The sequence below is a fragment of the Myotis yumanensis genome, unplaced genomic scaffold (assembly GCF_028538775.1).
Source record: "Myotis yumanensis isolate MYYU_CA2020_CCGP unplaced genomic scaffold, mMyoYum1.0.hap1 SCAF_7, whole genome shotgun sequence".
Taxonomy (NCBI): domain Eukaryota; kingdom Metazoa; phylum Chordata; class Mammalia; order Chiroptera; family Vespertilionidae; genus Myotis; species Myotis yumanensis.
The window spans coordinates 50,558,306-50,582,756 of NW_027223758.1; the positions used below are offsets into that span (position 1 = coordinate 50,558,306).

General features: G+C 44.2%; 1 protein-coding gene and 1 pseudogene across 2 annotated transcripts; one reads left to right on the plus strand and one right to left on the minus strand.

Annotated features, from left to right (window-relative positions):
• Nucleotides 1–3,838: 3,838 nt before the first annotated feature.
• Nucleotides 3,839–4,314, plus strand: LOC139014590 (V-type proton ATPase subunit G 1 pseudogene; annotated as a pseudogene).
• A 9,695-nt stretch (nt 4,315–14,009) lies between these two features.
• CBLN2 (cerebellin 2 precursor) lies at nt 14,010–24,039 on the minus strand. 2 transcript variants are annotated; one of them, XM_070420455.1, is made up of 4 exons: nt 23,973–24,039; nt 21,815–22,330; nt 18,774–18,893; nt 14,010–18,529 (listed from the first exon to the last, which is right to left on the minus strand). In XM_070420455.1, exons 2-4 carry the CDS (start codon nt 22,169–22,171, stop codon nt 18,332–18,334), a joined length of 675 nt encoding a protein of 224 aa, XP_070276556.1. In that variant the 5' UTR covers nt 22,172–22,330; nt 23,973–24,039; the 3' UTR covers nt 14,010–18,331. The 2 variants fall into 2 exon arrangements, with proteins under 2 accessions (XP_070276556.1, XP_070276555.1); XM_070420454.1 differs by lacking the exon at nt 23,973–24,039 and adding an exon at nt 23,392–23,461.
• Between the last annotated feature and the right edge of the window lie 412 nt (nt 24,040–24,451).

A 24,451-nucleotide genomic window follows, 5' to 3' on the forward strand; every position in this document is an offset into this window, starting at 1 on the left:
AATTCTCACATTTCTCTTTATTTACTCCATAATAATACAAATTGCCAATGGCAGGTCATTGAGATCAATGATGTGTACTTTGATGTCATACGTTTCATCCATATGTCTGTTATTAATTTCAGACTCCTAATACATGAAAGCATACTGTAGTCCATCCAATGCTATCCCATCCTTAGAGATATATATGGAGCAACGGGCATAGCATCCTGCATACCATTAACACATATGACTTGCAACTTTTGCTGTTAGAGTATTGTTTGCTCATGCATCTTGCAAATCTGGGGAAAAAAAGGAAACCATCTGTAGAAAAAGGAAGATTTCTTTCTGGAAAAGCACAGCCCAGGGCCCTGGTGATATGTCATCTAATTAGCTGAGTCATTCACACCTTATGATGCTCAGACTTACCTACTTAAGTGTTGAATGCATTTGAGAAAATGAGGGCAGTTTTCCTGTACAGCAAGATGAGTAAGATGAGGAAGAAAGTATTTTAGAATCATCACTTGCTAAAATTATCCTTAGCTGCTGAGGAGGATGTAGAAAATAACCAGGGTGTTCAGGTACCGTCTATCTAAAGACTGGCTCAATGAAAAGTCATCTAATGACTACAGATGTCACGTGCTTGTTCTTCTAACATCATAATTGCCTACAAATCTGCATGCTTGCCATTTCACATACATCTTCTTTATTATACTGCATACTGTCTTTCTGACTCCAAATTGCATTTAAATAGACTAGAAATGGAGGTTTCAAAATCCAAAGAGTCTTGGTGTTCCATTAATTGACATTATCAGCAGGATAAGTCTGTGCAAGGAATTTGCTTTTTAACACAATAGCTAACCATCAACCCCAAAACAAAGTGTAACTCCCCAAAATGGAATTTGATATTGGAATATCAGCAAATGTCTTTGAAGCTCACTGAAATGCTTTGTACACCCTTTTTTTTAAAATATATTTTATTGATTTTTTACAGAGAAGAAGGGAGAGGGATAGAGAGTTAGAAACATCGATGAGAGAGATCAGATCGATCAGCTGCCTCCTGCACGCCCCCCACTGGGGATGTGCCCGCAACCAGGGTACATGCCCTTGACTGGAATCGAACCAGGGACCCTTGAGTCCACAGGCTGACGCCCTATCCACTGAGCCAAACCGGTTCGGCGCTTTGTACACTCTTAAAAAAAAATTAGGACTCGTGTTGATGGAGGGCAACATGGTGGGGCAAGAAACAGAGCAGCCCAGGCATTGCCCTGTGTATCTGGCATCCCTGCCAGAGGTTCTCTGCAGACTGCCTCCCACACTCGTGTCCATCTTACCCACATAAGTTTTAAGAAAAGCAGGGGCCTACTTTCATCAAGTGGTCTGGAGAGAAAACATTTGTGGGTCTTAGTCTACAAGCTACTCCAAGAAACTTTTCTAATCAAATTTACAAGAAGAAAATGTTGGCACTCCGTCCTCACTGGATGCTTGTTAGCAGCTCAGCCAAACCCAAGAAGCACAGAGACTCACTCCTGCCCTTCAGCTGATCAAGGGAAAATATGTGACCTTGAGCGACAGTGACACACAAGAGCTGGCAGGTGGGACTTGATCAAGGTTGCATGGGAGGGGACGTCTCTCACAGCATGTGACTGCAGAGGCTCATGGCTAGGGGACCACCATCCAGATTGAGAGGCAGGAGAGGGAATTTCTGGAAGAGGGCATCAGAGACCAGCACTGTGGGGATTCTCTGGGCAGCCCACTCAGAAGCACAGATAGCAGCCTCTTGGGTCCTATAACCACATGATTTGTTTACCAATGACCTCCTCCATTTGCTGGGGTAGGTTTACAGAATATGCAAAGGGGGCAGGCACTGAATGGCCAAAAGTTTGCTTGTTTGGACTAGTTAGAAAATAATTAAATGTGTAAAACTATGACTTTGGAGCCTGGGAGCTTTTGAGCTAACAGGTAGGTACCTACTGAAAGGTTGCATGAAGCCAGTACACAGAGGCCATCTTTGGCTCATTCTTATAACAAGCCCCTTTCTCAAAACAATGAGAATGGCAGTCTTTAGTGCCACATCTTGAATTTGAGAACTTTTCCAGAATGATACAATAAGAATCATAATGAACATCCAAAAAGCATGGCATTAATACAAGTCCCAGTCAGAGAATCACTAAGAGTCAGTGATTTAAAGAAATTAATACCTTGTCTTTGACCAAGCATTTCACAGAAAGGTCTCTCATACCTGGTTATTTTTAGATCATTATCATTGTTCTTAGAGTCACATCTGCCACCTCACACTTACTAAATAACTTACTTGCTTTTCCTTTTATTCTTTCTCTAGGTAGTGTCTCTGGAACAACTTTTCTCTCTCTTACTTCCAGAAGCTGCTTGGCATATATTCTCTTTAATTTTTGTTTCATGAAATCTCCAGAATAGTTTTTCTTTTCCTGCTCATAGTTGCTCAAAAGCTGCTCAAAAGAAGAAATTAGAATTTTCTTTCTACTCCTTAAAACACACAGTGACTCTCCTGTGCATCCATTTCCCATCAACTAAATTCATCTTGCTTCATCCCCAAACTGATGGCCCTTTCTGAAATTGAAGAGCACATATTAACACTGTGGCACTTAGCCCTGGCTGGTGTGGCTCAGTGGTTGAATGTCATCCCATGCACCAAAAGGTAGCTGGTTGGATTCACAGTCAGGGCACATGCCCGGGTTTCTGGCTTAATCCCCAGCAGAGGGCATGCTGGAAGCAGCCAATAGATGTATCTCTTCCATATTAATGTTTCTTTCTCTCTCTCTTTCTCTCTCTCTCTCTCTCTCTCTCTCTCTCTCCTCTCCTTTTCTCTCTCACTAAAATCTCTCTATATAAAAAGCCAGTGACCTAACTGCCATAATGACCTGAATGACTGGTCACTGTGAAGCCCACTTCGGCCAGCAAACCGGCCAGATCAGGGTGTGGGGCCAACTGACCAACCTCCCACAGCCCCTCCCCCCAGCTGGCCCCGTCCCTGATCAGCCTCTCCCACCCTGATCAAGGGTAAGGTGGCCGGCCAACCCCACCCCTTGCGTGGCCCTTCCCCCAGCTGTCTTTGCCCCTGATTCCCCCTACCCCAATAGGGGGGAGTGCTGGCCGGCCAACCTCCTGCAGCCCCTCCCCCTGTCCGGCCCGGCCCCTGATGGACCCCCACCACCCCAATTGGCCTGCAGCTCCTACCACCAGCTGGCCTCACCCCTGATTGCCCCCCCCTACCCCAATAGGGGATGGAGCCAGCTGGCCAACCTCCTGTAGCCCCTCCCTCCACCTGGCTCCACCCCAGATCAGCCCTCCCACCCTGATCAGGGGCAGGGTCCGCCGGCCAACCACCTGCGGCCCCTCCCCCCAGCTGCTGCCATCCCTGATGGACCCCCACTATGCTTATCGGCCTGCAGCTCCTCCCCCCAAGTCAGCTCCACCCCCTATCAGCCCCCCCCCACACACACACACCAATCGGAGTTGGGCCTGGCCGAACAACTCCCACAGCCCCTCCCCCAGCTGCTGACCCCCAATTGGCCCCCCACCCCAATTGGGGGCAGGGCCCACTGGCCAATCGCCCTCGGCCCTTTCCCTCAGCAGGCTTGGCCATGATCTGGCCCTGATCAGGGGTGGGGGGAGCGCTGGCCAGCCAACCTCCTGCTGTCTCCTCCTCCCAACAGACCCAGCTCCAATCTGCCTCGATTGGGGCCCAGCTGGCTGGACCCCACCAGTACATGAATTCATGCACTGGGCCTCTAGTCAATAATAAAAAATATACTCTGCAGTTGGGTCAGCTGACCTGTGGGGCGACGAGCGGATTTAGGCCGCTCTCCTCTTGGGGGTCACCGCCGCCATGGCCAGTCAATCGCAGGGCATCCAGCAGCTGCTGCAGGCCGAGAAGCGGGCTGCCGAGAAGGTGTCCGAGGCCCGCAAGCGAAAGAACCGGAGGCTGAAGCAGGCCAAAGAAGAGGCTCAGGCTGAAATTGAACAGTACTGCCTGCAGAGGGAGAAGGAATTCAAGGCCAAGGAAGCTGCGGCTCTGGGATCCCACGGCAGTTGTAGCACTGAAATGGAGAAGGAAACCCAGGAGAAGATGCTCATCCTGCAGACCTACTTCTGGCAGAACAGGGATGAAGTCCTGGACAACCTCTTGGCCTTTGTCTGTGACATCCGGCCAGAAATCCATGAAAACTACCGCATAAGTGGATAGTAAAGAAGAAAGAAGCACCTGTTCTATGGGTTGGCATCTTATATGCCTCCATGGAATATGAAGCTTTTGCAAAGCTTGAGTTACAATCTTGTGAAAAGGCATTAAATTATTTCTGTGTAAAAAAAAAAAATACTCTGGCACTTAGTGAAACAATATAATATACCTAATTTTCCTGAGCATTTCATCTCAGAAAGATGATATATAATAACATATATCATACACCCTTAACAAAGGCCCCAGCAACCTCATTCCTTAATACTTACTCAAATATAATGAAAACCTATAATCAAACAGAACCTCTATGTAAATGATTATAGTGGTTACATTTGTAATTGTTGAGAAAACAGAATACTATTCAGCAATTAAAAGGAATGAACACCAACTCTTGCCAGGTATATCGGTTGATTAGAGCATCACTGGAGAATTTAACTGGTACCACAGCACTTTAATTCTTAAGACTGTAAAGAACTTATTCTTAAGCTAAATTCCTGATTCTTCTTCATGTCTCATGGGACATTTTCTCTAACTTCCTTCATCTTCTCCAGCCCTCCTCCCCACTGAGAGCATGTTGACCACATCTTACCATCCCTGTGGAGTTTTGCAGAAGCTTAAACTTCACCCCCTGGGATGGCTCCCCTACACATAGGGAGCGAGTCTCTCCAATGTGTTTTCTGCTCTGGGCACCCCTTGCTTCTCAAAGTCCTAACATTTACTGGACAGGACAGACAGGTAGTTCCATAGCTACTCATCAAAAACCCCCAAACCACATGCTTCATGACCTGTAAATGTTTGTCATCATCATATCCCCAGTACCTGACCCTAATACATAAATAAATAAATGATTTGAGTCTGGATGCAAATATGTTAAGCTATTGAGATAAGCACTTCAGTGTTGGGAATCAGTTTGTCATTTTATACTTGGACAGAAAATATTATTAAATTCATGAATTAATTTTAACCCCAGATACAATTAACTTACAAATGTTATAAATAATTGATTTATGGGGTAAAAAAGAAACTTTTGCAAGATCAGCATCTGACCACAACAATCGATTTGAAAATGGAGCATTCCGCTCTTATTGAACTTTTCTGAGGCAGCTTCCCAAACGTATGATGCCATAATCTATATAACCTTCTGGGTCCCAAGGCAGTCAGCCTGGACTCAGATCGTGGCTGGGATGGCCAATAGAGGGGGTGTACAAGTTACCTAGCCTACGTGCTTCCACTTTCTCTGTAACAGAGTAGAGAAAGTACAGAAAAGGCTCATCACAAGAAGTTAAACACTTAAAATGGCACCTGGTACATGGTAAGCTTTCAATAAATGTTATTTATTTTCATTAGTGATATTAATTAGCCTCTGAGTGACAGAATTCTAATAGAGAGATGATGCTTTGTTTTTATTGTAATGCCTTCTAGGCAGTATCTGAGCAGTTTTAGAATCTGATAATAGAGAGGAAAACTCTAGGTATGACTAGTACAATTAAGCTTTAAAAGCATTTTAATGCTGTAAACAAACTAACATCTCCATACGTCTCCTAAATTTGTTATTAGGAGTTTTCTGGAGGCATCCTTCATGGTAGTTTATAGTTCCCTAGTTCCAAGGTTGGGGATCACAATGAACACGGTGAATCAGCAAATCAAACTTCAAATGAGATTTGGCAAGGAATATTAAATTGTCATTGTAGCAGATTTGGGTCTATGTTTTAGATTTAAAATGCTGTTTTGTTAGATGCAAAATAATGAAACCAACTAACCATATATATTAATGTAAAATGAACCAGCCGTGGCAGATAAAACTTGTTCATTTAGAATGTTTCATGGAGGAAAACATAAAGCCTCCAGCCCCAATTCCCCAGGTTACACTGCGGTAGAATTTACCACCCGTTAGAGGTGCTTCTTTTACCAATCAGAGCTTAACTATATCTGAAGTGGCAAAGTTTTCAACAAGAATCAGGTTGTTGCCCTGACTTGTTTGGCTCAGTAGATAGAGCGTCGGCCTGCGGACTGAAGGGCCCCGGGTTCGATTCCGGTCAGGGGCATGTACCTTGGTTGCAGGCACATCCCCAGTAGGAGATGTGCAGGAGGCGGCTGATCGATATTTCTCTCTCATCAATGTTTCTAACTATCTATCTCCCTTCCTCTCTGTAAAAAATCAATAAAATATATTTAAAAAAAAAAGAATCAGGTTGACTGTGGTATCAATCACGAACACTTGTGATTTCTCTAATCCTGTCATGGTTGCCATTATTTTGCAACTCATCCATAATCTATCACAATTGGTCACCAGGACCTTCCTCTGCCCTCTATAGTCACCTCTCTCTGTGATTAAAGGTAACCAAAGTTTACAAGATAAGATTTAGCTTGATTATTTATATAAGTTCAGCAAGAATGATAATTGACAATTGACAATACAGGCCTTTTTAAGTTTGCTTTGCTGAAACTTTCCTTAAGGAATCTCAGATTAGACTTTTGAAAGCTTATTGAAGCTAAAAAGCCAAGCTGAGAACTCACCACCACACTCAGCTGCGGCACCTAAAGATTTGGGTGAATTCTTCTGTCCTTGAGGCCCCCAAGATAGTCTAAGTTTCCAGGGCCTGTCAAGAAGTGACCTTCCTAACCTGTAAGGTTGGGAACCTTATAAACCAGATACCAAGTACCAGACTAGTTTTTCCAATAGGTCTTTGTAAGAATTGGCTCCATAAAGACAACCTTAATCCCTTAAAACTGTCTGGTCGTAACTGATTGTATGAACATTTCTCTCAAATATGACAGTCCAGTCAAAGCTTTGGTTATAGAGCCATTTTTTTCTAATTATTTTCTGTTATAAGGAGAATATATTCTTATTGAAGTTATGTTAATAGTTATGTGGTAGGCAGTTAGACAGACATGAGTAGAGGGAGGAAGATGGGCCAGGTACAGAAGGTCACCAGGGCAGAAAGTCCTGGGGGCCTAGCCAAGGACAATTGCAGGATGAGGCCTCAGGGTGGCCTTTCCTCCTCTAGCACATCACTGATCATGTGGTTTGGAACCCCTGCCCTTTCCTCCCTTGAGATAACATCTGTATCTCAGTTGTCTTTCACCTCCAGGCCCAGAAAAGCAGCAAAACCAGACAAGCAACAACACAACATGCCAGAGCGGACTTCAGAACCAGCTGCATTGAATAATGACCTCTGCCCTGGAGGTGCCAATCAATCAATCAGTGGAGACCCAGACCCTGAAAGGACACACCTGGGAAGCTGCTGAATAGTCTATTGAGATCTTCATCTGGAACCTCCCCTAAACTCTCCACCCTTAAAACCCCAAGAACCGAGGATCCAGCTCACTCTCCCTTCTGAGAACACACTGAAGCCTTCCCTTCCCACCCACACTCTCCTATCCCCCAGGCAGGTCACTTTGACCTTCCTCATCTCTAAGCTCAAGGGCCCTTCCTTTACTTCTGTAGGTTGTTTCCTAAGCCCATTTCTTCTATGAATTACTTCTTCTATTTCTGTAATTTTCTAAATAAATGTTCTCTTATAGTTTGAATCTTGGCTCTAATTCTTTCCTAGCCAGAACTCAAGTACCGAGGTTGCTGAGGCCAGGTCAGTCTGACCCCACAGGTGTAACACCTGATGCTGTTCCTGCTGCCCACAACAGTAGTACTTCATGATTCAGCAATCACACTTCTGGGTATTTATCCAAAGAAAGCCAAAACACTAATTTGAAACAATAGATGCACCCCTATGTTCATGGTAGTGTTATTTATAATAGCCAAGATCTGGAAGCAGACAGAATTAGTGCCGTAGCAGTGGAGCATGCAGTCAGTAGGGACTGAGGAGGGGAGTTCAGGCAAGAAACTCCCATGTTCTCAATGAGTGATGCTGTGCAAACGAAGAAGCCTGGCACTCTAACCCAGTCTCTGTGCCTTGCGAGTTCTCTCACCCAGTCTCTACATTAGAGACCTCAGCAGAGGCCCACCCAAGAATTAAGAAATTCTCAAAAAGAGCCAAGAAACCTTCCATCTATAAGGGTTCTTGTTCCAACAGTGCCTGGGACACTAACCCAGCCTTGACAGTATATTCAGAATCTTAGGACTCAAAACTGTCCATGCTTCAGGGCACTGTATGTAATCCAGAGGACTGGAGTGTCATGTTTTTTTAAACTCACTTAGCAGATTCTTGCTACAACTGGGTTAGGGAAGCTTGAAGACAATGCCCAAGGTCAAGGCCTACTACGGAAAAGGGCTGAGAGAGCCTGCCCAAAGGTTTGTTGAGATAGTGTGACTTTCAAACCACTATATATTTAAAGTATCTATTTAGCTATCTATCATCTTTCTACCTATCCTTCTCATGAGTACATTTAAATCTCCATATGATTACCATCAATATGCTGTGATACATTTTTCCATACATTTATGTCTAATAAACAAAAATTATTTTATTTTCAAAATGTATATTCTTGGAGTAAAAGCTAGTTCATGATGATATGATGCCCTTTCTCAACATATGCAAGCAGGAAAATACCAGAGCCCCCTGAGGACAGGGATGTAACAGCTTTGGCTCATCACCTTGTGTGCTGAAAGCCAGACAAGATGGGTCATGTACTATTGAGTTATAGGATCTCCTATTCGTTTTCTAATTGAGAAGTGACCACCAGGGTTGGCAAGATAAACTTCTATGATGCCAAGATACTGTCAATAAGCCACATGTTCTTAAAGTAATACCATTATGAAGTAATATTGATTACCAGTACCTTACAAGCCATTAAGTTTAACTTCATAATATTTCATTTTAAACAAACCATCCTAAATAATTATTAGAAAATGATCAATATTTTTGATTAGAAAAACAAATTTTTTACATCTAAATTTATTTTATGTACATTTCAGATTTTGCTTAAATATCTTATTTCACTGAAAAGTTCAACATCCCTATATGTAATTGTTACATTTTTGTCTAATCTACTCTATTTTCTGCTATAGCAAATAATAAAGGGTGTTTTTAAGGCTTGTGATAGAGCCAAGTAAAGAACCCAGACAAATACTATTACAAAAATTTTCACCCACCTTTCTTAAAAAACATCATTTATTTACCCAAGAAGACCAAGTCTCATATTGTAAACAAGTAAAAGTTGTTAAAGGTACCTTTGCCTTATCTTTTTTAATTGTAGTGATACTTTTTTTTAATAAAATGTACATTCAGAAAACAACAACAAAAGTAAACCCCTTATCTTCTGCTTAAAATATGAAAATATGTACTAGGTAAAAATTCTTGGTAAAAAATGTAGAAGCAGTAATTTCAAACGTAATTACTTTGCTGTGTCCACAGTCTTTAAACTAATATGCTTTGAAAAAAGAGAGGAAACAAAAAATTAGAAAATTATTATCAGACTAAAAAAAACATATTTGGAAACATCTTTAGTTTGCCTTTTTATTATCTAACTTCAAAAAATGTTTTCCTCTGATTAGAATATATTCAAAACCTTAAATCCAACCAAAGGCCACATACCATCTCTAAAATTTCCCTTTAATTTTAATTTGTTTTAATTTTGCTAATTATGCTTTCAAGGCAAAAGATCTCCCTGACTCCAGGTTCTAAGAGAGTTCTCTAGCCAGAGGTTAAGCTTAAAGCTTTATAAACAACATTAAGGCAATTTTCTCAATTCAAGCATCACTTATTTTGCTTATTCCTTTCTTGTACTTGACTTCTTGTGTTTTACTCTAGAATTCTAAAGAGACAGTGGCCTGTGTCCTTTATAAAATACTAGAGGCCCGGTGCACGAAATCTGTGCATGTGGCGCGTGGTATGTCTCTCAGCCCAACCTGCACCCTCTCTAATCTGGGACCCCTCTCACAATCCAGGACTTCTGGCTCCCAACAGCTCACCTGCCTGCCTGCCTGATTGCCCCTAACCACTTCTGCCTACCAGCCTGATCACCCCCTAACCACTCCCCTGCCAGCCTGATTGATGCCTAACTGCTCCCCTGCTGGCCCAATTGCCCCTAACTGCCTTCCCCTGCAGGCCTGGTTCCCCCCGCCCCCCCCGCCATCTGCCCTCTCCTGCAGGTCTTGCCCCTCCCAACTGCCCTCTCCTGCAGGCCTGGTCCCTCCCCCAACTGTCCTCCCCTGCAGACCTGATCGCAAAAACTGCCCTCCCCTGCCAGCCATCTTGTGTCCACATGGGGCGGCCATCTTGTGTGTTGGAGTGATGGTCAATTTGCATATTGCTGCTATTATATAGGAGGTACATTATTGTTGAAAAAAATGCACTATTCATATTTATATGTTTGAGTATTTTGAATTCATCTTTGCAAAGAGATTTGGCAAGAGAAATAAAGAAAAAAAATGTTTCCATTATCGTTTTCTGCATGGGAATGATAACTACACATAGGAACAGCCTGAATATTGGTGTTTCTGGTATAAAAGGGTTAATAAATTTATAACAGCAGTTGGCACATTTCTCTTATGATTACAGTAAAGCAGTTTTTTATGTTTGTAGAGTGTGAAGCTAAATTGTACGTTTTTTAAACAATACATTAAATGGCAATAACTATGATGCAAACACTTATGACTAATCATAATATATATAGATTTCTTACTAAAGAAAAAGGATTTTCACACTTCAGCACTCATTCTGAGATGCACCTTAAAGCCATAGTTTGGAGAATAGGTTTTGAAGTTAGAAAGTCCACGATTGGAATCCTATCTCTGGGATCCATATACTATGAGACCTGGACCATGTCATTTAATTGTTTTAAATAATATTCTCACCATCTGTCAAATGGTCATAATGATAGTGTCAACTTTGCAGTGTTATTGTAATGATTAAATGGAAAGACAATTTTAAAGCACTCAACACTGCCTGGGACATGTAAAGCTTGATATATTAAGGTTTTTCATGAATAGCATTCTGCCAATAGGATTCGGAATCTGCAATTCTTTTCTCCATAATTAGGAAGAAAGGACTCCATTTTTCATTATAATGAAATTTTCATATTATGGCTTCTAGTAATAGACCTTTTGAGCATTATGGGAGATGACACTTGGAAGGACATTCAGCCCATCCTTCGTTGACACTCAGTTTTGTTTGTGATTGTGTTTGAAAGCTATTTGAGATACAAACAATGGAGAAGAGAACTAATATCTTGACTTCAACACATCAAGAAATCTTTCCAAAGTTTTCAAATTTGACAATTATGTCAATTTGCATTTTGCAAAAAAAAAAATAAAGCCCCATTTTTTTAATTTCTATAACTTGAAGTGAGGGAATTCCCAGAGGCCTCTCTCCAGAGCTTTTTTGCATACTAATTATTTGGTGGCTTAAATCACAGCAGCAGCACCATCTATTGGGGAGTTATTTTTTTTTCCTGAAACAAATGTTTGCAATTCTGCAAGAAAATATCACAACATAAATTGAGATTCATTTCCATTTTCCATTAAGATAAAAAGGAAAGCTTATTTTAATAAATAATTTCTTCCATCAACATACTCAGGAATACTATGTAAAAATTGCCTGCCATTCACTGTTTGGTGCAGCACATTTTGAGACATTAAAAAAAGGGAAAATTAAATATCAAAAGCAATGGGCCTTAGGGGAGAATAAGTCTTCCCTAATTATCACAGTCTGATGTGTGCATGTTGCTTGCCTGCTAAGGATTGGGAGATGTGGCACTTTTCTTTAAAAACCTAGCCCCCTGTCATTCTTTTGTGCCAAGGTAATTCAGATGCAATGGATGAAGAGCAGATTAGGCTGAGAGCCACTGATCATAAGTTTCTGTTGGATTTATAGCACCAGATGGCTTAATTATTCTCAACAGTTCTTAGTCTCTGTCTGTAAGGAAGACCAGATGCAATTTCTACCTTCTGGTGAAATAGATCCCTAAGACTGAATACAAGAAATAAAATATAAAGCATAGTCCTGCCAGGTGTGGCTGATTTGGTTGAGTGCCTTCCCAGGCACCCAGAGGTCACAGGTCGATTCAGGTCAGGGCACATACTGGTGTACCAGGCTTGATCCCTAATAGGGAGTGTACAGGAGGCAACCTATAGGTCTCTCGCTCTCTCTCTCTTTTTCTCTCTCTCTTTCATCTTTTTCCCTCCATCTCCCTTCCTCTTTCTCTCTAAAATCAATAAAAAAAACATATAAAACATAGACCAAATAAGTGAGTAAGAAGTTAGGAGCAATGAGTCAATGTACCTAATCAAAGCTACCTGGGTCCATCGCCTCCCTAGTGCACGAGAGCTAGTTCCCAGTGGTGGAATGAAAAGAAAATATCTAAATCCTAATCGCTAAGGAATAAATTATTTATAAGTAATATAATTTCCTCTTCCCACTGACAGTTTACAATTTCAGAGCAAAATCTGTGCTATGACATCCACACATGGCGCTTGGTAATATGAAAAAAAGACAGGGTCATATTTTGAGGTCCTACATTTTTTGTCAGCAATAGAGTGGTCTCTGAAACTACATATATATAACCTGAAAGTTACATGATTGTAAAAAATGTTACCAATTCAAAAATAAATATTAATATTGATTTTAAAGCTAGTAAGAATCTGTTAAGACCCATGTAACATGTTGCAAATGAGGGGTTTTAGTATTAAGAAGAATTTGCCAAAATTTTCCAGTTAATTTAGTTATATTTTAGGTATATTCTTAAGTCAGTTCCATAACAACAATGCACCCAGAATAACAATAAATGTCCATTTATAGGACAAAGCCAAGGATTCTCTATAGCCTACAGGAGCTCGAAAGCAGAAGAGATTGATATAAGTACTGTAAAATGAATAAAGTGAGAGCAAACAGACTTAAGCAAAATACTCAGGAGTTCCACATGCCAATGTATTGCCAACCTTTTCCAATAATGTTTCTCGCCACCTGCAATGAATTCGGGAGATATCAACATTCTCAGAGAATGTGAAGGAACAAGATAATACAAGCCAAGGCGCTGCCCCTCAGGTTGCAAGGCTGGCTCATTCATAAATGGCCTCCCTTCTGTTAAGGTAGTTCTAGTGCAAAGCAGCATTCTAACCCCGGGGAGTCCTGCCACAGGCATTCTAAGAGGGAATGAAGATTTCTTTTCCAAATTAAGTTGTCAAGGAGCTCATTTACACTACACAGTGAGTGTATGTGGGCCAGCTGATGAAGATGATGATTTATGAGGCCACAGACCCTGATTCTGGTGACGGAAATCCACAGCAAAATCCACTTAGGAAAATAAAGCAGAGATCCTGTTATCCGTGGGAGGTAAAAATCACGTGGCTTCTGCCCTTAAATTTCAAGTAACCCTACTGGGTTTGGGAATGGGAGGAAAGCTCATTTACTTAGAATTCGGGTTTTGGTATAATGTTATTATACAGACTCACACACATGCCATTTATTAAACAGTTTGTATTCATTGAATCTGTCTTAAATGATTTTGACAAGACTTTTTTTTGGGGGGGCAGTATTTGTTTATTTTGAAGGTATGGGTGAGGATTGGATCTGAACAAATAGATCATGGATTGCTATGTCACATTAACATTTAAAACATCTAAATATGGGCAAATTGTAGTGCTCTACCTGCACAAGCAGGAAATATAGTATTTTGGTGAAATACATCTGCAAAAATGTTTTAAAAGGCTGGGAAATATGTAAACAGACTTGTTTAATGAGTGTGGCCTCCACCAGCTACATTCTTCAGAGCATCAGTTAAAAAAAAAATTTAAGCTCGAAAACTGTTAAATGATAAAACCAAGTTTCCAAAATGGAAATTGTATTTTAACTTATTTCCTTGTATTTGCTGTGCTTGCTCCTTAAATGCCAAGAAAATCAATTTTAAGAGTCTTGTGAGAATTTATAGGCTTTGATCTTAAAATGTAAAATATGTTTGCAATATCCCATTTTAGTATCAAAGTGTGAGTCCCAATGACAATTAAACAGCTACATAAACAAGGCAAAGGGCAAAAAGTCATTGTAGTTCTATGGTTAATGTAGTTTTCCGTTGTGTACATGTGTTTTTTACAGATGACTCAGTAAAACCTATAGAGTGATTCAGTGTAACCTGCCTCTGTGAATTCCATCATGTGTCGGCACTGTCTTAAATGTAACAGAGCATTTTATTCATGTGCATTTATGCATTAGGTTATTATATACATCCTATGCTGTAGAAAACATAAACACTATTTACTCACAGCTACATTATCTTATGTCATGTTTATTTCCTTGTAAAAGATTGAAAAATTATGGGGACATACATCGATGGGACACTCTACTCCTTCTGATATAGGTGGTGTATTGGAGCTACCCATAAACAGTGATAAACAGTGATTTATCAAATTTTCCTCTCACATATTTCTAGAGTCCAGGAGAATGTGGCCAATCTATGTATTTTATTTTATGTCTCTATGATAAAAACCACATGTTCAGGTGTTTGCAGGCAAACAATATATATGGAATAGTTACTATGTATGTGACTTGATATCAATCAGTTCCCTTGATAAGATATCAAGGAAACAGTACAAATATTACAAATAAATGTAAGGATACAGCAAAGTTTTCAGTTTGTTTTGTATATCTTTTTAACTTTTCTGATGCTTGATATAATTAGATTTAGCTTAAACATTTTTTTCCAAACAAGTAAATATGTAATCTATACAGGGTTCCATGAGTTTTTTCAGGCCAATATTCAATAGGCTTTTATAACTTTTGCTCTTAGCAGTCATAATAAGCACAATTTTTAAAATGTAAATGATTTCATTATACATGAGCATATAAATAAAAAATATTAGGATGCAAAAAACAAACAAACAAAAAACCCTCAGCAGTTACAATGATAAACACAGTTTCTCAGGACCTAGATAGTTGAATCATCAGGGATGTGTTTCAAATTAGAATATATTTTAAGTTAAAAAATTGAATTTTTTTTTTTAAAAAAAAGCATTTATAGTTAGTAGGGTTAACCTTTACCAACTAGACCAACTTACTATCATAATGCAAAAAAAAATTGATAATTCACTATTTACCTGTACTAAAAATGTTATAGCTGTATATTTTTATAAAATATTGGCATTACCTACTAGAACAGAAAGGTGGGCTTGAGCCACAAAAGACAGTCAAATAACATAACTGAGTTCATGTGAAAAATGTATAGATTTGCATATGTTCATATTACCATTCATAAAAATCAGATGATACTTCAATATAACACCACAGTGTTACCACACTCTTTGAATAAATGGAAATTCACATAAAAATGTCCTCCTGTCAGATATTTTAAATATTTTTCATAAACTGCATGTTGAAAAGTCAGACTTTCAAGAAACACCCTCCACACCATTGGCACCGCCTGTCATCAAGGTGCTTGACAGTCCTCAGGTCTCAGTGTGACCCTTACAATAGTCTTGTAAGCTGGGGGGAGGGGGGTCACAGGGGTCATGATCCTCGTGCCAAAGGTGGGGAAACTGAGGCTCAGAGATGGGGCTGCTCAAATTGGGTGGCAAATATCACACCTGCCTCTTTTTACTAATTGAAGGAAAATCAATTTCAAAGTTTTCTCTGACCTATATATTTTTGTAGACCATACACAGGAGCTTCATCACAGGCCCCGGGCACACGTGACAGTGAGTTATAACAACTGCAGAAACACCAGTGTCACCACTTCTTCCTAATGTAGTCTTTGGCATCAGCTCAAAAAAAAAAAAAAAAAAGAGTGTAATAAACAGAATGAAGCATTTTACCTAACAAAATAAACTCCTGAAATATACTTATTTTTAGATCAGTCAATTTAATAACTTATTTATTAGACAGTATAACCAAATGACAGCCTCTATGTAATAAAGTTGTAAATACAAAGAAATGCGTGTATTCCATACTTGTAAGCAATAAAAATAACAAGTACTCATATATCTTTCACTCTCTGAAGTGCTGTATTATCTTCTAATGAGGTTTGCTGTTTGTTTTAAATTGAACAGAAGGTTAAGGAAATGAGAGAAAGAGGACTAAATAACTAAGGGCAATAAAATATAGAGAAAATATATTAGCCAGCATCCTGCTGTTTATGTTATCAGCATTCATAAACAATGCTTTTGCTCAGAAGTATCTCTAGTGATCACAGAGCCAAAACACCCCAGATGTCTTTGGGTTGATGTTTCCTGATATTTCCCCCATCTTCACAAAATGTAACAGCATTTTAATTCAAATTAAAATTATTCTGCACCTTATCATGCTCTTCACGTAAGGCCAGTGAAACTCAGACCCTTACTCAAACTATAGTTTTTCATTTATATAGTCCCCACTGCATCTCTTTTTGGGAAATGAAAGCCAATGCCGTTCCAATCTCTCACATGCCTTAGAAACAACTGACTCTCTCTTCAAATGTCAGTTTCTTTTAATCACTGGTCTTCAATTGGAACAGGGACCACATCAATGATTACATGTGACAAAAGCAGACTCCTATCCACAACACCTTTTGAATGCTGTCTTTTTAATGTATCTCTTTAAAAATTGTCCTGTGTGAAAGATATTATGTACTAATTAAAATGTATTTTATGTGTAAATTCCATCTGACCCATTACTACATCTGTGTGTGTGTGTGTGTGTGTGTGTGTGTGTATGTGTTTAAACAGGCAGGGTATGGATTTACCTTTGGCAAGTCCCCGACCCTTGGCTGATACTTACACACAATTTGGGAGTTGGGAGACAATGGGAAGGGAGAAGAGCAAGCCAGACATCAAACCCATTTATTCTGAATCTTAAATTGTGACTTCTTTATCATCAATATTTTGGTTACATTGTTACACAAAGGACAAATTAACATCCGGTTTGAGGTCTCTTCTTTGACTGCTTTGGGATTAGTGACATCTCCTTGGCATAGGAATTCTGTACTCATCAACGCTCAGCTGGATTTTAATAATATTGTTATACAAGGTGCCAAAACAGGAAGGATTTGAGAAACCGCTCCTAGGGTGCCTCTGCCAATAGCTTTAACCGCTGGGACTCCAGCCTGGCTTCCTGCCAGTGCACGCAGGGGGCAGGGGAGTGTCCACACCCCTCTTTCCTGGGCAGATCATAAGGGGATCCCTGGAGAGTGGCTGGTCCTGCTGCCTTTGAAGCACCTGGTCCCAGGTGTGCTCACGCAGAGTGACTCCCAGTAAGTGAAACATGCTGCTGCAAAGACCCAGGTCACTCCACAGAGAAGCCATATACGCGGGAGACTCGGTCACACAGCACCTGCTCTCATCTTACATGATCCAGGCCACCCAGGAACGCCAGGTTCTTAAAGTACTCTGAAGCGTTAAAAAAAAATATCCTGGTTGTTCATTCTCATGATGCATCTGAGAGAATCTCTTTAAAAGAATCCAAGGAATTGTTCATTTGTCATTTTCACTTTGATATACAGGTACCTTTTGTTTGGTTGGGTCTCATCCAGGAATTCAACATACATTTCTCTCTGTCAGCCCAGCATGAAGAAGAAAAGCAGGGGTGAGGAGGGAGAGCCGAGCGTAGAAAGCAATGTAAAGCTCTTCGAGGACACACACACACACACACACACACACACACACAGTACAGAACAAAAGTCCAGTCCGATCGTGCAAAACTCGCATCTCCAGATAAAGCACTTCCGACAGGATCACAATGCCCCTTCCCCTCCCCAGTCCTCCCATTCTCCCAACGAAACACACAGAATGAAAGCCAAGCCATCCTTTTTCTTAAGGCTGAACAGACACACAGAGAACACATTTCACGGACTGGCCAGTGGGCGGTGACCTGCAGGGCTCTTGCTCTGAGTGCAGCCAGCCCCCTGCAATCCATCCTGAGGTCTGGGCACTCCTCACTCCGGACAACAATACAGCGTCCATACAAAAGAAGAAATCGCAGTGGTCCCAACAGTAAAATCCCAGATCGACGTTACAATCACAGGTACAAATTGCTCAGGTCCATAGTGTCATTTCTCCTGAAGACCTTATCGTCTAAAACTAATTAGAGGCCAGGTTCCCGAGGAATGGTCAATAGTCAAAGAAAACACTGGAGATTTGGAAGGAAATCATTCTTCTACCACGACAGTCAGACGGAGCTTGGAAACAAGTTGTCCTGTTCTGCCAAGTTCAGGGGGTTAGGAAGGGCGAATTCCTGGGTCCAGATTACAACTTCCCCGCCACCCCAGGCTCGGCGTTTATAGGGGAAACACCAAGAAGCCGGAGAAGGTGGAGTACTTCCAGCCTCCCATGAGGTTGCCCCGCTCCAGTTTGAGGTGCACCTTGTCCTCCCGCTCCATCAGCAGCAGGACCCCATTGCTGGCTGCTTCTCTGGTCACGTCCTGGTCTCCTGCGAATGCTGAGATCACTGGATAGCCGTTCTGCATTAAACTGACCTACAATGCAGAGGGTAGAGCTCAGCAGGCCATGCGGGGCCCACTGTTCTCACACACCTGTCCTCTCCTTCCCCCAGCCCTTCCCCCACCCTTTCCATGGAGCCCTACTTCCCCAGGGACCTGACCCAGAGGACTCAGCTGGCTCCCAGCCCCTCCCCCTGCCTCACAGAAGGGCTGATAGGGTCTGCAGTAATGGGGAATGGTAACCCAAAGTTCAAAGGGTCCCGTTTCCGAAGCTACCCACCTGGATGGTCTGTCTGTTGTACACTTTGACCACGTGGAAGCTGAAGCTATAAATCCCTTTTCTCGGAGCTACAAATATACTGGAGGCAAGATCGAAATGGTTGCCAATATTTACTAACACCTGAAAAAGAAGAGGAACACACAGAGACATAGCAAGCCCCTCCTTGGCACACAGGGTGAGCAGACTGGCACAGCAGTGACCCAGGTCCACTATGGGCTGCTCAGGCTGCCCACCCATGGGGGAGGCACTACTGGGGTTAAGATTTCCCACAGTGGGAAGTGATTTCAAAGGTATTTCAAGGGATAGCGATTCATAAAGATGTTTTAAACTATATTCATTTATGAGTTGAAAAAGTAGGTGCTAATTTTGTGCATTGGGGGCAGAACAGAGAGAAAGGAAGGAAGACAATGAGGTCAGTAAACAACCAGATGTTAAGTCTGTTCTGAGGCTTGTGGAATGATGGGACTTCAGCATGGAGTTTTGACAAAAATTAGTGGACCACACTGAGTGGGTAGAGAATGGGCTATGGGGCAAGAAGCCAATTAAGTGAGATCAGTTCCCTCAGATGAAGCTTCCCACCTAACTTCCTGTATGTGCTCCAGGGCAGAACAGACTGTGTCAGGTCCTGGTCTCTGTGTTCCTGCAGCCCTGGCACATGCCCTGGCGGCACACAGTAGGTGCTCAATAATGGCTGCTGAGTGCAAGATCTCAGTCCATAAATACCTGTGGTGCCTGCTTCCCTCATTTTCCTCTGAGAGATGTTTGCTTCCTTGGATGAGCTATGACGTCATGCAATGTGCTTGAAAAAATAGCAGGAGAGTCCACACAGCAGCTTGGACACCCCTGGCTCAATCCCAGGAATTCCATCAGGTACAAGAATAATGACTAATCTAGCCATGGGACACGAGCTCACTTGGCCCTGCAAGTGGGTTTCCTCAGATAGAGGGGATGGGAGCATGACATCATAAGTAGGACCTGAAGACCAGAGGGCCTCCCATCACAACCCAAATCTTTTTTAGAAGCTGAAGACAGAATTTGGCCACTCTGCCTGGATCCCGTCCCCACTCCTACTCACACACAAATGCACAACTCGATTAAGATACTAGAATGGCTTGCCTGGTGTTCTCAGCTTCTAAGACAAACATCCAGCAACAACAACACAGGCCTGGATGAAAGAGCCTGTCATCTGTTCAGAAAATAAATGTCAACTGAATACGTTTTGCGGTGATTTCTTAGGCACTCATTATAGATGAATAACAAGCAATTCCCAGAGCCATGTCAACTGCTGCTCAACCACAGCTGCAGGATGGTTCGGAAGGCAGCCCGCACGGGAGCTGGGGGCACCACCTCCGCCCCCCTAGTCTGTGGGGTTCACATAGACACGAGGGCTCTATGCTTAGGGGTGGTGTGCCCTACTGTTCTGTGCCTCCCCAAGGCTATGCTCTCAGTGGGTAGTAAGATGTTTTCATGAAGAATAAAGCATTCTCCACTCAAGCCCTTGGAGCTGCTTCTTCCAACTCTTTACCTCAACTCTTTCACCTCAATTTTAAATTCAGGAAACTGGCAGATTCGGAGGCCTGCTGTAGAGGAAAGATCTCCCACCAGCTCAGAAAAGCAGGCTGTTTCTCCCTAACCAGGAACCAGTGGCGCACCATCCAGCCTGCCCTGCCACAGGTTCCTCATCCATAAAATGAGAACCCTGCTACCCCTTACCCTGCCCCACATCACCGTTTTCTTGACCCAAATGAACGATGGACATAAAAAGGTGGTGAAACTATTTGTAGGACATGGGAAGGTAAATTATAGTAACTCATAACGGAGGACTTATTAATCCAGTAAATAGTTACCTATTTCTTATTGTCTCCTTTCTTTGAACATAAAGTAAATATTGTTATGTCCTATAAATAAAAACAGATTAAAAGCATACTCCCTCCCATCACCACCCCCAAATCCCACAAAACTTCATGAATGTACAGACTCCCTAACAACAAGGAAAACAAATGAACACACTGGCCTAAAATGAGTCAAGGGTGTGTGTGCAGGTTTATCGATACTCAGGAGTGAGAGGGGGTTTATGCAGAGGGGAGGTCTCAGTGTGGACAGCCGAAGAGGGTTCCATTTGTGGAAGGCTTAGGTTCCTAAGGAATGGACTGATGCGTTCAAGTTTGGAAAGCACTATTATGTTTCAATTTGTTTCTGAAAAACAACAGAACCAAGGGGGGAGGGATCCAAGAAGAAGGTCGTGACCTCTAATCCTGACCTCTAATCCCAGCCACACCAGAGATGGGGTTGCCAAGGTAGGATCCTATTCATAACCCTTTGGCTTTGGCCCCAGTGGGAAAAGTTAAGTGGATTAGGGCAACAGAAGTCATCGATCCTTTTTTATTATTATTATTCCCATAACCACACTGCATATCGTTTATATATTGTATTTGTAGATTGTCTTATATATTGTTTTCACTACACATTGCAGTTATATAAGAAGTTATTTCGTTTTGTATTTATATAATCATCCTGCTATTTCCCTCACACACTTGCTCACTTATTTTTCTTGAAGATAAATATCCTCTTCCCAGTCCTTTCCAAAATAAGCAATAGGCACCTCTTTTCTGAGCGTCTGGGCCTCCGGAGGACCCCTCCTTGAGCATGGAGAGTTTAAAATGCTCAGTCTCTGTGTTGGCCACCTGGGTGAGGAAGGCCCATCTACCACAAATGACAGCCCCCCACCCGGGCGAAAAGGGAACCATGCAGTTCCCTTTTGGGAAATAGCTTTCTGATCTCTTAGCTTGATGGGGTTCTCAGTCACCAAAGTGCCACCTGAGCGGACAGGTACAAGGAAGCTATAACGCGATAAGGAGGGAATGTCAAGGAGAGCAGTCTAGAAACAGGAGAGAGAAGGGAGAGGCGCAGGGCAGGACAGGGCAGAGGAGGGAAGAACCTGGAACTGCAGGTTCCGGACGCGGGAAGCCCCAGCCCCAGCGCCCAGGCTCCCGCCCTGTTCTCCAGGGCAAGAGGCACGGTGCGCCAACCGGCCGGCTGACCTGGTCGAAGTAGATGGTCATGGTGCGGTTGCTCATCTCCGACGGCTCGTGGTTGGTGCTCCGAGTGGCGGAGAAGGCCACTTTGGCGCTGCCAGAGCGCACGGAGATGCCAAGCGAGGAGGTGACAGCACCGTCCGCCGATGGGCTGGAGTCGCACACCACCAGGCACTTGCCCTCCAGCACGATGGGCTCCGTGTCGTTCTGCGCCCGCACCGGGCAGCCGGCGGGCAGCAGCAGCAGCAGCAGGGCCAGCGCCGCCCCGAGGCAGGAGCCGCAGCCCGTCGGCTCGCGCAGCGCCCCCCGGAGCCCGGGCATGGTCAGCGGCGGCCTGCGGGGGCCCTGGCCAGGCGCCGGCATCCGGGCTGGGGGGGGCGGCGCGCTTGGGACAGCGGCAGAGGCGGGAGGAGCGCGGGCGGTCGAGCAACGTGCGGGGCCAGGGATAGCCTCCTCTGGCCTGGGTCCCCGGCTCTGACGGTTAAGGCCAGGATCGTCCTCACAAGAAAAGCGCCAACGGACCTGTCAGGGCAAAGAACCCACACCCTTAGACTGGGAGGTGAAGCAGTTCTGGAGGGGGCACGGGGAGTAGGTGCCTGAGGCGCTTAGGCCCCTCGCTGGAGGCCACCCTCTTGCTCCCGCGCACAGCCACCCCCCTCCCGCACAACAGGTCCCGAGAAACGCGCGGCGCCCTGGGCAGGGCATCCCTGAAGGCTCCGGGGTGGCGCGCGCCAGAGGTGCAGTCAGGTCAGGGGCCCGCGATTCTGCACGGTCTCAGCACTAAGACAGGATCGGGCCCCCTCGGGGACTCCGTCAGCGCCACCCCACACCCGCTCAAGCCTAAGGCGGAGGGGAGCTCAGGACGTGGCAAAGGAAAACCCACTCATGCTGTATCGCCTTCATTTCAGCGGCATTTTCCTCAACACACTACGAACCCTTTCCCCTTTCTCTGCTTTCCCTTTCATCCTGTCTTTTCCCATCCTAGACATTTTTTTAAAGCAGTCCATCCAAAGACCAAACCTCCAGGAATCCTTGGGATGAATTAGAGAAAAAGAAAAAAGAGACTCTAAAAGCAGACACCCACTTCCACGGCGTCCCCTCAGCCAGCAGCGAGCGCCTTTGGAGAGTCCCTGGGATCCCTCTGGCACAGGCGGGGATGCCGGCGCCCTGAGCCCTGAGCCCGGAGCTAGCCTGATGGTGCAGCTTTTGTTTCCAGACTCCGGGCTCCCGTTTGCCGAGCTGGGAGGCGGCCCCGAGACTCTCTGCTAACTTAACCCCTTTCTCCGGCCCCCTCTGCTCCCCCTAAACCAGACAGGTCATTTCCACACCCAGCCCAGAAACGAAAAAGCCGGAAGCCTCTCCCCGCGCCGCCCACGGCCTCTGAACAACTCCTCTAATAGTCTAAGAAGAGAGAAGTTGTTTCTCCATGAGTAGCCTCTGTCCTCAGCCCCAGACAAAATCATGTCCTTTTTCTCGGTCGCTTCTCCCGACACCCGGACGCAGACTCGCGATGGTCCCCGTTGAAATACACGCATGAATGCAGTTAACGCGCGGATCGCGGAGCGCAGGGCTGGGTTGGTTACCTGGAACATCCATGACGAGCGAGCACCGCCGTCAGCCAAGTTCTGCTTAAAGAGGGTGAGCGGAGCTGGCGGGAGGAGACACCGGGCGCAATCCGCTCCCCGCGCCTGGCCAATGCAGCTCCGCCCCGCCCTGCCCCTCTGCCTCATCGGCCCGCGCCTGCTCCCGGCGCACTGCACGGGTCCTTGTCCCTGACCCGCAAGCCCCGCGCCCCAAACGGGACAGCACCCCACTCCGCGCCCTGCACCTCTTACGCCCTCGCTTCGCACTGGTGCGCTAGGCGCACCGCAACGCACCCGGCCGGCATGCGTTCCGCACCGGGTCTGCACCGGGTCTGCACCGCTCCTGCGCCCGCTGCGCGGCTCTCTCCTCCCACCCCAGCCCCACAGCCCAGCCTTCCGCCGTCTCCAGGCGGCTCAGCCAAACGCCACGAGGTCTCCGAGCACTCAAGGCGCCCTCCGGGCTCAGCACTCGCTCCCGCACCCTCCACCACCTAGATTCGGCTCTCACCCTAACACCCAGAGCGAAATCCTCGCTGACGCCTCTTTCAAAAATTAGGCACCGTCAAAAGCACTGGTCGCACCTCTGATTTTTGATTCTTTCTTTTCTTTTCCAAATTCCCTCCAAATCTTAATCCTGAGAAGCGTGACCACTTTCATAATTGAAAAGGGGTTGAGGGGAGGGAAGCAGTTTTATTGAGAGAGAAAGAGAGGAGAGAGAGAGAGAGAGAGAGAGAGAGAGAGAGAGAGAGAAGAAACAGAAGAAAAGAATGGAGAGGGAAAGGCTTGGGATTTGAATGGTTTAGGGCGGCTGTGGTTCCGGAGTCTCCAGTTTGGGAAATGTCAGGATTTGGCAGGGATTAAGGAGGCGCCTCCGCCGGGGTTTCTGTGCTGCTCCTCAGATCCTCCGGGCTCCCGGAGCGCGTTGGCACTCGCGCTTATTCATTAAAATGCCTGCTCTGAGCTCGAAGGACTTGGGGAGACGCGCGGGGTTTCCGAGCTGCGCCCAGAGCGCGACGGCGCAAGCACGGGCGTGGGGCGCCACCTACGGGCGCTGGGGTCT

Bases quoted from the DNA above. Each gene is read 5' to 3' on its own strand.
- CBLN2 (XM_070420454.1), bottom strand. The intron at 18,894-21,814 runs GTCAGCCGGCCG...CTTCTTTTTCAG, and splicing joins TGACCATCTACTTCGACCAG to GTGTTAGTAAATATTGGCAA. The intron at 18,530-18,773 runs GTGGGTAGCTTC...TCTGCATTGTAG, and splicing joins ACAACAGACAGACCATCCAG to GTCAGTTTAATGCAGAACGG.